The 12,879-nt window shown below is 39.5% G+C and overlaps 1 protein-coding gene across 2 annotated transcripts in view; it reads left to right on the top strand.

Moving 5' to 3' along the window:
• The window catches only part of olfm1b (olfactomedin 1b), a 34,429-nt gene extending 21,943 nt beyond the window's left edge, over positions 1 to 12,486 (top strand). For both annotated transcript variants that reach the window (XM_012866215.3, XM_012866214.3), the window contains exons 5-6: positions 6,524 to 6,630; positions 10,338 to 12,486. In XM_012866215.3, the coding sequence (XP_012721669.1) occupies positions 6,524 to 6,630; positions 10,338 to 11,012 (782 nt within the window). In that variant the 3' untranslated portion in view covers positions 11,013 to 12,486. The remainder of the gene's footprint in view (positions 1 to 6,523; positions 6,631 to 10,337) is intronic.
• The last annotated feature ends 393 nt before the right edge of the window (positions 12,487 to 12,879 follow it).

The following is a 12,879-nucleotide window of genomic DNA, read 5'->3' as shown; positions in this document are numbered from 1 at the left end:
GCCATCGATCAAGTGGACATGCCAGCTTGCTGGGCAATAATCAAATAAATAAATCTCCCGTTGCTATGCCCCTGCAATGTGGATGCACGTAGAGCTCCAGGCGAATGGAGGTCCTGCACGCAGAAAAAAACACTAATGGGTGGAGGAGCAGAAATGCCTACGCTGCCTGCTTTACGGCAGTTTAGTCTCTTCTCTATTTGGGCTGTAAATAACCGAACGCTGAATATTTCTGCAACTAAACAGACTAAATTGTGGGAACAAAAGAACATTCAAACAAGATACAGTTGTGGTCAAAAGTGTACATACACTTGTAAAAAAAATCATAATGTTATGGCTGTCTTGAGTCTTCAATAAGTTCTACAACTCTTATTTTTCTGTGATAGAGTGATCGGAACACATACATGTTTGTCACAAAAAACAGTCATAAAGTTTGGTTCTTTCATAAATTTATTATGGGTCTGCTGAAAATGTCACCAAATCTGCTGGGTCAAAAATATACATACAGCAACATTAGTATTTGGTTACATGTCCCTTGGCCATTTTCACGGCAACTAGGCGCTTTTGGTAGCCATCCACAAGGTCCTGGCAAGCTTCAGGTCGAATGTTTGACCACTCTTCTTGACAGAATTGGTGCAGTTCAGCTAAATGTGATGGTTTTCTTGCATGAACCTGTTTCTTTAGCACTGTCCACATGTTCTCAATGGGGTTTAAGTCAGGACTTTGGGAAGGCCATTCTAAAACCTTAATTCTAGCCTGGTTTAGCCATTCCTTTACCACTTTTGATGTGTGTTTTGGGTCATTGTCTTGTTGGAACACCCAACTGCGCCCAAGACCCAACCTTCGGGCTGATGGTTTTAAGTTTTCCTGCAGAATTTGGAGGTAATCCTCCTTCTTCATTATCCCATTTACTTTCTGCAAAGAACCAGTTCCACTGGCAGCAAAACATCCCCAGAGCATAATACTACCACCACCATGCTTGACAGTAGGCATGGTGTTCCTGGGATTAAAGGCCTCACCTTTTCTCCTCCAAACATATTGCTGGGTGTTGTGGCCAAACAGCTCAATTTTTGTTTCGTCTGACCAGAGAACTTTCCTCCAGAAGGTTTTATCTTTGTCCATGTGATCAGCAGCAAACTTCAGCCGAGTCATAAGGTGCCTTTTCTGGAGCAAGGGCTTCTTTCTTGCACGGCAGCCTCTCAGTCCATGCCGATGTAAAACACGCTTGACTGTGGAGACTGACACCTGTGTTCCATCAGCTTCCAAATCCTTGCAGACCTGCTTCTTGGTGATTCTTGGTTGACTCTTGACCATCCTGACCAATCTCCTCTCGGCAGCATGTGATAGCTTGCGTTTTCTTCCTGATCGTGGCAGTGACACAACTGTTCCATGCACTTTATACTTGCGTATAATTGTCTGCACAGTTGCTCTTGGGACCTGTAGCTGCTTTGAAATGGCTCCAAGTGACTTCCCTGACTTGTTCAAGTCAATAATTCGCTTTTTCAGATCCACACTGAGTTCCTTTGACTTTCCCATTGTAGCTTTTGTAGCTGAGTCTAATCACTGGGTCAAATGAGCCCTATTTAAATGGGCTCATGAGAAGTCAACAGCTGTAGTCAATCAGAATCACTTAGAAGAAGTGAAGAGGCCATGACATGAAGCTAATTTGATTGACACAACTCGCTACATCACCAAAGTTGACAAATTTTGTTGCTGTATGTATATTTTTGACCCAGCAGATTTGGTGACATTTTCAGCAGACCCATAATAAATTTATGAAAGAACCAAACTTTATGACTGTTTTTTGTGACAAACATGTATGTGTTCCGATCACTCTATCACAGAAAAATAAGAGTTGTAGAACTTATTGAAGACTCAAGACAGCCATAACATTATGATTTTTTTTACAAGTGTATGTACACTTTTGACCACAACTGTATATTATCGGTTAATACCATATGGTGTAAAATAAAACCTACATGTCACAGCGCTTTATTTGAAATCTACACTAAATTCTGTCATGACAAAACCTTGCCATATAAACTATTTCCAGCTGATCATTTTATATCACTGAGATAACGGTGTTAAAGAGTACAAAATCTAAACCTGTTAATGTATTTCATTTAGATTTTATGTCACAGACAAACATAACACAGTGAATAACTTGGAAGTGGAAAAAAAAATATGATTTTTATTATTTTTCTTTACAAATTATATTCTAACAAGTGTTATGTGCATTTGCATTCGTCCCCCCTTTGATACTCCATAATGAAATCAGGTGCAACTGAAAGTCCCCTCATTAATAAATAAAGAGGAAATACGGATTTGAACCCTTGCTTGTTGTGTTTGTAAGGCTCTCTTACAAAATAGTAAATGGCTTGTACTTGTACAGTGCTTTAACTAGTCAGACGACTCCAAAGCGCTTCACACTACAGTCATTCACCCATTTACATGCACGTTCACACCCTGACGGTGGTGAGCTGTTAGTAACCACAGCTGCCCTGGGGCAGACTGACAGAGACGAGGCTGGCATACACTGGCGCCTCTGGACCCTCTGACCATCGCCAGCACAAACAAAAGCACAATCTCTGTAATTACTGATAGTGATTACATTCCGATGCAAACACACGGATCAGTAGAACATTAAAAAAAAGATCCTTCAAATAAAAGTAAAAAAAAAAATGTTTTGCATGTATTCGAGTGAAACTATTATTTCAGCCTCCAACAAAGCACAACTTAAAACTTGGCCGAGAGACATTTTCTGTAGCTGATCATCACCTTTTCACATATGACTTTTGACCCGCTCCTCTTTACAAGACTCTCTAAGTTTCACAGCTGTTGCTTGGTAACGTTATTGCCTGGCTTGCTCTTCAGATTTTCTGTTGGGCAGAGGTCTCTACGTGACCTTAACTCGCCTTTTCTTTAGGCGCTGTCATCGTCTTGGCGGCGCATCTTGGGTGATCGCCATGCTTGGAGACTCATCTGTGACCAATCGTTTGTACTCTCCTCCTGAATCTCTCAGTAAATGACATGTTAATTGGCAGTGAGTGAAGTCACTCTGAACCCTTCAGAGAGAAAAAAAAAAAGCTCCAGAGCATGAGGTCACTACCTCTTTGGTTGACGGTGTTTTCCTAGAGTCGTTCTCAGCCATTCTCTTGCCTCAAACATGTGAGATTGAATCAATCCAAACAGATTTTGGTCGCGAATTAACTGCAGCAACTTGCTGCACATCTACCTTATTTACTGGGGGAATGCAGTATTTCACTCCATTATACATTATAAACTATTCTTGCTGGTTCCAGCTGCCTTTTAGATCAACAACAGGCTCCTCCTGTTTACGTATGGGCTTCATCCCTCAACTTTCTCATTATCATTCTCACCCCTTGAACCAAGACCTTGTATTGAGCTCCAAACAAAAGGTGACTAAAAGTCCATGTATATTTCTTCCATTCACCAATAACCTCTCCAAAAGCTATCACGTTTTCACAATGTGTCTAGCTGATTTTTTTGGAGCTCATTATAGCCTTTGCAGATCAACTATCTTGACTCTGATGTCCTAACTCTGACGGCTCTTTGCCTGTCCGTGTTGGTAATGGAAAAAAAAGTATTCTTTGGACTGGTGGGCTTCACACATGTAATACGTTGAGGTCTGTAAATTCTAAACTGAGTGATTTGAATGAACACGGGCACATAACTTATTTATATGAGAGCATTGAGTGGAAACTCTTGTTGTTTGCAGCGGATCAAATCATTATTTCTCTTAAATGACATACAAACCAACATAAAACACACAAATGATGAGTTGATATTCTTTCTTTTCCAGATTCAAATTCGGACAGCATACAATTTAGAGACGGTGCTTTTGTTTTTAAGAGCAGGCAAACTCAGAAAATCAGATCAAATACTTATCCGCCTCCGTAAGATTTTCAGTGCAAAGTTAAGTCATAAAACTATAACAACCTCACATTTCAAACCATCATCCAAAAAACAAAAAGAGTACGGTACACCTGCAAATCTACCAAAAGAACATTATTCAGAGAAGCAGCCAAGAGGGCCATAGTACCCTGAGAGGAGCTGCAGAGATCCAAAGCTCAGGTGGGAGAATCTGTTGACAGGACTACTATTAAGGCTATAGTTGGTAATCCTGTTCAGAAACACTTTTTGTAATACTGGGTAAAATGGTCTTTCCATCTTGAAAGTAGTTAATACATTATGTATTCACAAAAAGGAGGTTGAAAAAAACATTTTCTAGGGGAGCTGCAGGCCTGTAAAAACTCTAACTAATCCATGCCCCTCGGTCCAAAAGGCATGGATTGGTTAGAGTTTCGTTCCTGCTCTCACCCATAGACATTTTATACCCCTCTGCCCCTCAAGTATCTATTGGTTGTCACACAAGTCAATAATTCTGATATGCTTACATATCGCCAATGTCCGTGTTTGTTCCTTCATAGTTTCTGCATGCTGGCTGCGCATGCGCACTTCTAGTGTTTATGTATCCTGTTAGGTTAGCGGTTAGCCATTCATTGTAGCTCCAATGCTCTCACTGTATACTTTAAACATGGCTTAGAGACGCATGAAGCAAACTGCATTCATGTTTATGAGAAGAAGAGGAAGGACTCAGTAGAACGTAATAAGACCAGAGTGGATTTAGAAGATTTTGAAAACATGATCCCCCTGAAGAACGAGTCAAGCCAGTCTTGCGCAGTTATTCAAAAAGAGACTTGGGGAAACTCACGGAAAAATCACCGACCCTAGCTTTAATTACGTACTCCACAAATCTGGCCTTTATGGAAGAGTGCTATACTACCAGGAATACTTTATATGGCAACAAAATGACAAAGCACATGGTCCAGAAATTACCATCCCCATGAGATGGTGGTATCAACATCAGGCAAAGCCAAGGAATCTCCTCGGAGGTGATAGGAAGATGGATGGAGCTAAATACTGGGCAATCAGGTGCTTTAGGCTGCAAAAGACAGGTTTGGATTTTCACCTTCCAGTACTAACCGTACTAAACATACAGCCAAAGCTACAATGAAATGGTTCAGACCAATCTGACTGAGCTGGATTTTTCTTAAGGCAAAAAAAAGCAGTCCAAAAATATGCAAAGCACAATCGCATGCCACACTCTTCCTATCTTTATTCATAAAAAAGTATCTTGTATCATTTCCATTCTACATAATAGATATGCACTACTTTGTGTTGGTCTGCCACACGAGGTCCCAGTACAACACATTTCCGTCCGTACCAAGGCAAATGTGAAACAAATTGCAGTATGAATGCCTCTGCAAAACATTCTGATGGATAGTCTGATGGTGCTTTTGTGGGCTCAGCTGCAGCCCTCATTTGGTTTTCCACTTTGCTTTGCACTCTGATTCAGGCTGAGCAAATTCAGGCCAAAAGGGGATTAGGTCCTGTGCGTATCTCCAGAAAGCAGACCCTTCAGCGCTGCCCACTATAGCTGTGGACTTATAACGATAGATGCACGATTATAGAAAAGAAATAAATAAATCAATGGCCAATGTATTAGTGTAGTCTTTAATCCCCCTAAGGGTTATGTAAGGGACTCTGCCCCCCAGTAGAAATAGTAGCTTTACAGTCATGTGAGCATGTGTTTGCCTCTCAGCTGCAGCCGAGGTGCCATGCCCACACGTTCTCCTGGGTATGACATATGCCGTGCACGGAGACACACCGACGCTCCAGCACAAAGCCACGGGTCCCATTATGTAAGAGGCTGGAATGGGATAGTGAGAGAGGTGGCAGAGAGTGTAAGATAAGCAGAGGAAGCACAAAATCGTCCTGGGTTGTATGACTACAAAGTGGCGTGACATTTCACTTTGGTGAAGAACATAAGAGATCATGGACCAAAGGATGAAACGCTTCGCAGAGGGAGAGTTTAATGAAACCCGTAAAAGAGCAGTCGTCACAGAGTCGCACTTTAAATTAGCTTGTTACAGTGATTCACTCCATCTCGTGGATTTGAAAAAAAAAAAAAAAAAACACTTTGCTATGATCTCAATGGCCTGACAAATACATGTACGAAGCCGTCTTATCTCTGCCTGTGCTTATTAGATAGAGAGGATTAATCAGCGCTCCGTCAGGAGGGACACAAGACCAGCGTTATTTTTGTCAAATTTACATTAACACCCCAATCAACACTAATTAACACCATGACGCCTTATGGTTCACACAAGAGGGGAAGTACAGAGAGCCTCTCCCTTTCCTATTTTTCATTTCCCTCACTTCTTCACACATTCACATTCTGAGGGTAAAACAGGCATTAGCAAATGTGAGCTGAATAAAAAGCACTTCTTTGTAGAGTACACCGTGGAAGAGGAAAGGCGGCGAGGTAGCAACAACCTAGACAGGAACCCCCATACTCCCCCTAATGGCTGAATAATCTCTATTTACAAAAAAAAAACAAAAAAAAAAACATGGGACTCATTTTCATAAAGTTTGAATAAGCTGAAACACCCCAGATGAGGGCATTGGTGCAAATGTTCCCATTTCACTTCTTTACTTGCAGCCTGCGGCAAACTGACGGGCATCAGTGATCCACTCACCATCAAGACGTCTGGATCCAGGTTTGGCTCCTGGATGACGGACCCACTGGCACCTGAGGGAGATACCCGGGTATGTAGAGCACACATGAGGGGGGTTTTAAACACGTCTTTCTGACAGTCTTACAGCAACTAAATGTCTAGTCTCGTTGTTGAAAAAGAATCACACACACAAAGCTTCTGGTAAGATATATCATGCAAAAACAGTTGATGCAATAGGCTACTTTATGCACCCAAATTTCAGTATTAAATTTGTAATTCATGTAAAATATGCTGAAAACAGCTTAAAAAATTCCAACAACAATTACATGCCTTCCATGTCTAAATCTAATCCATCATACATACGAACAAAGATGACACCATTGAAACCAGGTGTTTACCTACACTGTATAAACAGGAACATTTTCTCACTGTCTAACATAAAATCAGACTAAAACTTTCCTGTTTCAGGTCAGTAAGTATTACTAGTCATATTTTATATTATTTATATTTGCTAAATTGTAGAATAATGGGATGGATAATATTTTAGATAAAATAAAAGTGTATATGCCTTTTATAAATCTGGGAAAATCCTGAAGAAGATATCATGGCTTTCCATCTTATGAAAAACGCACAGATTTGAGTTAATTGGAGTTTCAAATGTGCATGTATTATAAAGAAACATTTACAACATTACTCACTTATGTGGCACCATTGAGGAATCAACTGCCCATCTGTCATCTGCTCTTGGGTAAAATCTTTAGATGCTTCAAGGTGTCAACCTCACCTATTGAAACATTTTTTTTCAATCATAAACACCCACTCCCTGTGAGAAAAAAAGAAGAAGCTGGCAAGTCTCAATGCAGCATTTATAGTGAAGTGCAGGTGTGGCAGTCCATGTTGTGTGGGTGTTTTAGTGCAGGAGGTATTAGTGCAAATCAAAAAGATGATATCATCAAGGAAGAACATTATGAGGGAATATGTAAGCAACATCTAAAAACATCAGAAAGAAAATTCTGACCACAAATAGGGGTTCCAAATATCCTGTAGTATATAACGGCCATCACTGATCTCAGTCCCACAAAAAATGTAAGTGCCTACAAACCTGACTCAGATTTACCACTTCTGTCAGGAGAAAGGGGCCAAAACTCCTGCAAAAATATTGCGATAAGCTAATGGAAGGATACCCAATATGTTTGACCCATATCATTCAAGTTAAAAAGAAGTTCTACCAAACACTCAGGAAATATGTGTTAATATTTCAAAGTATGTTAATATTTGTTGGTTTGTGATAATATTTCAATTAGGTCAGTGACTCTTAACAAAAACTTAAGTCTTTTTGGTTCTAGTAGAAATCAGACATCCCTCGCTCTTTGACAGATATTTGTCAAGTACGATAAGTTTGATTTTTATGCATATTTTTACAAAATTGAACATGGAGAACTTTAGAAAGCCAAATGTTTTTCAAGTCCAGATTTGTTCTCCCAACACTTAGCTAGGCATGGAGAATGTGGAAATTAAATTCCAAACTTTCTCAAGGTTTCTAAGAATTTGTATGAATTTAGGTTTCTAAGAATTTGTATGGATTTAGCATATATTTATCCACTAAAAAGCCAAACATATTTTTTCTAATCTCTTCCAAATGGACACTAGCTATATGAGGTTTTTTATTATGTATATCATTAAATTACTTTTATTGTAACCTCTGTCGACACGGACTGTATGATTTTCTAATGGTATGAAAACATTGAGTAAAAATACTATAAACTAATGCCCATAATATCTCAGCTTTAATCTAAGTAACATTTATTCCTACTTTGACTAAAATACTGTATTAACTTTCATAAAGTTATATTATCCAACAATTATTGACCATTTGTGTCTTTTGCGACCTAACACACATCTGGTTTTGTCTTTGTCATGAGACAGGGAAAAGCAGGCGTGCAATACACAGACACAGCTGTCTTTTCAACAGCGTAACGTTAATGCGATTCTTTAGAATGTCATTAAAATTACCTTAAACAATACGAACAGTCTTCACCAAAAACGTTAAAGCTTTTAAAAACCATAACAAACCTTGGGAAGCCTTAAAACTAGTTATTGGTCTATGCCGAATCTGTCCTTTTTTTGGCATCTTTCAAATCGAAAATAAGTATACCTTTGTGATTTTGATGTTATTATTGTGAGATGCAAATGTGTCAATACACTAAATAAATCAGCAATTTGATTGACTGCTAAGCATGCTCTGAAATGAAAATAGCTTTCAGCAGCCAACTAATATTCTCCAACCTTTCCAGTTTTCAGAAACTATTGAGTTGTTTCTTAAATATGCCAGCGCTGGCATTTGCTAATTAGCTGCAGCTCTAAAATCTTTGACAAGCGAAGGATGGCATTAGAATTCAAAGTCTGTTCTCTGCCTGAGTATTTACACCTCAAAAAATTGTGTGACTCTGAAGCAGCAGCTAATCTTTCCTAAACGGAAGATCTACTCTCAGATAGAGCGAGATGTGATAGCCATTAGGTTAATCTTACCTGCATTGTTTTTGTAGCCAATTAAATCAGCTTTCTCTTTCCATGACAGGGCTATTTTTGGCTCAGGAGAAACAGTTCCCATCAGAAGTATACATACACTTGTTATCGGCAGTCATGACGGAATCATTTTTGGTTTCATGAGGATGCAATAGAGCTGTTCGTTTCCGTGAGTGGACTGGTAATAGGGCACACAACTTCTAGGACTTTTAAAAACAAGAACTAGAAGCAGAATCTTCTTTGTAGCCAAAGAAGCCACAAAGAATGCCTGTAATAGTTCTGGCTGGACAATAAGCTGCTCTGCTTGGGAGAAGTGGAAGATTTTCATTGAAATAGGTTGGTTTCCTGGCATATTTGCAGTTTTTAAAGATCCCATGATGTCAGAGATACTGGGAAACTCTGAAGTGTTCCTCTGCGCACCATCTTTTGAGTGTGTTTGAGTTTTGCTGCATTAATTCCCCTTTGCTTTTTACAGATTTTGTTGCATTCCAATCTGTAATTTAAATATTTCTTAATCCTATTACGTATAATGAATCTGCACACAATAGTCTAAGAATTTGTGGAGTTCTTAGACTATTTTGTTAGAAATATATTCTATAAAGCAGAAATATAGGAAGGAGCCTGTCCAGATAAAACCTTGAGGGTTAAGACGTTTTCTAATAAAAGTATTTTTTAAAGTACATGACAACCGTTTTAAATATTAAAATAATACATTTTGATCTGAACATATCAGAAATTGCACAGCAATGGGTGAAATTGTGCAACTGAGTTTATATATGGCAGAAGTGGGAAGTTGTCCATAACTTCGTTTTCTCTCCTGCCTTTCTGCTCGTGTGTGTTTTACCCTGTTCCAAGGGGACCTGCTCCCCTGGCTGGCATTTTGAATCTGTCACAGCAGCAAGGGTACCAGCAGGTGGTGAAGGGGTTTTTAGCAGTATCACTTCCATCAAGACTGAGAAGGTATTAGAGACTCTGGAATGGCTGCAACCAAAGGCAACAACGATAAGCAGAGTAAAAAGCAGCAGAAACAAGTCTACGAAGGGATGGCGGGCATTATCCCCTTTAGGGCCTGACTTGCCACAGTTGAGACAGTCATCGAGACTGTTTTACTTCAAAAGCTTTGTCTGCTCAAAAAAACAAAACAACTTTATGTGACTTAATTTATTTTACTTCCATGATTCTGAAGTCCCACACAGTGGAACATTAAGATAGAGTTCTGCGGCATTACTGGATTTTAATCTAACCCCCTTTTTTTCTTTTCATGCTGCTTAGGTTTGGTACATGGATGGCTACCACAATAACCGCTTCGTTCGGGAGTATAAGTCCATACACGACTTCATGACGTCAGACAACTTCACATCCCACCGGCTGCCCCACCCGTGGTCAGGAACAGGTCAGGTGGTCTACAACGGCTCCATCTACTTCAACAAATTCCAGAGCCACGTCATCATCAAGTTCGACTTCCGCACCTCCTCCATCAGCAAGTCCCGGCAGCTCGATTACGCCGGCTTCAACAACGCGTACCACTACGCCTGGGGAGGCCATTCAGACATCGACCTAATGGTCGACGAGGGGGGGCTGTGGGCCGTCTACGCCACCAACCAGAATGCTGGCAATATTGTCATCAGCAAGCTAAACCCCAACACCCTGCAGATCATCAAGAGTTGGACCACCAACCACCCCAAACGGAGCGCTGGCGAGTCTTTTATGATCTGCGGCACGCTCTATGTTACAAACGGATACTCAGGAGGAACCAAGGTTTATTACGCCTACTCCACCAACTCCTCTACTTATGAGTATATTGACATTCCCTTACAGAATAAGTACTCGCATATCTCCATGCTAGACTACAACCCTCGTGACCGGGCCCTCTACGCCTGGAACAATGGCCACCAGGTCCTGTATAACGTGACACTGTTTCACGTCATCCGCTCAGAGGAACTGTAATGGATGAGGATTCAGCAAAAACGAATAAATGTTTTTTTTTCTTGAGAAAAAAAAAAACTAATTCTATTCAATATCTGAAAGTAGAGACCAAACCACAACATCTTGTTAAAACAAAGAACTTCTGAAAGACTGCATTATCCATGAATGCAAAGTGGACTGAATGTGTATATGAATACAAATCTATTATTGTGTTTCATTCCAAAATTAGATGTTATTACATAAAAAAACTGAACTATTATTTATCTCAAGAACAAAAAAATTTCAATGTAAGGAAAAAGAAAGCTTTGTAAATAAATGTCTCACGGTTACGTTTGGATTTTATTTTAGTGTACTTTATTTTGATAGCTGCCGTTAATATATTAGAGGCATTTTATTTTGGAATGAAACTCTTTAATCATTTGTTGACTAGAAAAAAATGATTGTAAAATTAGAAAATATATTATACTTAAAATAGTAAGAACAGATGCCAATAAAAAAAGAAAAATATCACGCCTTTTTTATATACGTAAGCAAATATCAACCTAAGGTCATTCCTGCAGCTCCAGTTTTTTTGCCGAGCTCTTCCCAAATGGACTTTTCTGTTGTCAGTAGGGATGGTGGTGGTGGTGTCATGGAACAAGGACTGTTGGTAATAAACTGTGGGATCCCCACCCCATGCCCGAAGGCCTACAGATAAAAGTGGGAGGTCAGTCCAGTCAGGACTGGATAGCTTAGAGGAGGCAGTCTGTCATATCATTTTATCAGAGTACAGTAGCAAATCTAAAGTTTGTAGAGAATCAACAATAACATCTACTAAAAGACCTGAAGGCACTGACTGTTGATCGCAATGTTTTTTTATTTAATTTTTTTCTGTATTGGTGATGATGTGTTGAAAAAGCTTTCTTTGCATGATTGTTTTCTATATCTCCACTCTGCTCTGCTGAATGTCTTTTGCTGTATGATTCTACAAAACAAGAGAAAGGAGTTGGAAGAAGGAAAAACATTTGCAAAGATTTGCGAATACTTTTAGTTTTCCCTCTGCTTGTCCCTATTTAATGTATGTTTCATTTGCTTGAATTTCTTTGCCTCCATTTTAAATGTTCTTGTACCACTTTAACCGTTCGCACTGGTTTTGCCTCCTTGTATTTATTTTATTGGACTATGTAGGAGAAATCTAGCTAGCTCATTGATCTATGAAGTCAGAAAAAAAATAATAACAGAATGTATGAAGTAATGTATTGTTGGTAGGGGAACCTGGTTCCCTTATCTTCGTCTCACATCATGCGCCTGAAGGGGGGAGAGGTTTACATTAAAAGGATAGTCCCATCTCATGCCATGTATCCCCCCCACTGTTAGCGGAGGATAATGTTTGTTAAATGTACGTATACCCTTGCTAAAGACAAAAGCTTTTCACTCTTTTTGCGCTTTGCTGGAATTGTGTTGTATCTGAAATGAGATGGGTAATGATTCGTGTCAATAAAACAGAGAAATCTGGCTCTTGGGTTGTTTCAAAAAATTATACAAGCATCTATTTCACAGCGTTTTTTTGGTTAAATTAAAACTTAAAGGAGCTATAAGTAAGATATTTACTGTAAAATCAACCTAACTCATTCTCATTCGTCACCTGGGATAGAAGTAACATTCCCTATAAACAGTCAGTCCTCTCCATCAACAATATCCTAGTCACAGTTTTCTCCTTTCAAACCTAGAGGTACGGTCCGGAACCACTTCGGTTCAGAGTGTAGCAGCGTGATTACTTCCTGGTTCCTCAGCCAATCATATGAAAGTTCCCAGAGTTCCCAACACAGAGCGCAGCATTTGGTATTTTATCTTGGCAAAAGAGCAGCAGCCTGCAAACAGGGAAGCAAGTAAGAGAAGAGGACCAGAA

This window comes from Fundulus heteroclitus, chromosome 8 (assembly GCF_011125445.2).
Source record: "Fundulus heteroclitus isolate FHET01 chromosome 8, MU-UCD_Fhet_4.1, whole genome shotgun sequence".
Classification (NCBI taxonomy): domain Eukaryota; kingdom Metazoa; phylum Chordata; class Actinopteri; order Cyprinodontiformes; family Fundulidae; genus Fundulus; species Fundulus heteroclitus.
The sequence above is the reverse complement of the archived record's forward strand: the minus strand, read 5'-3'. Positions and strand labels throughout refer to the sequence as shown.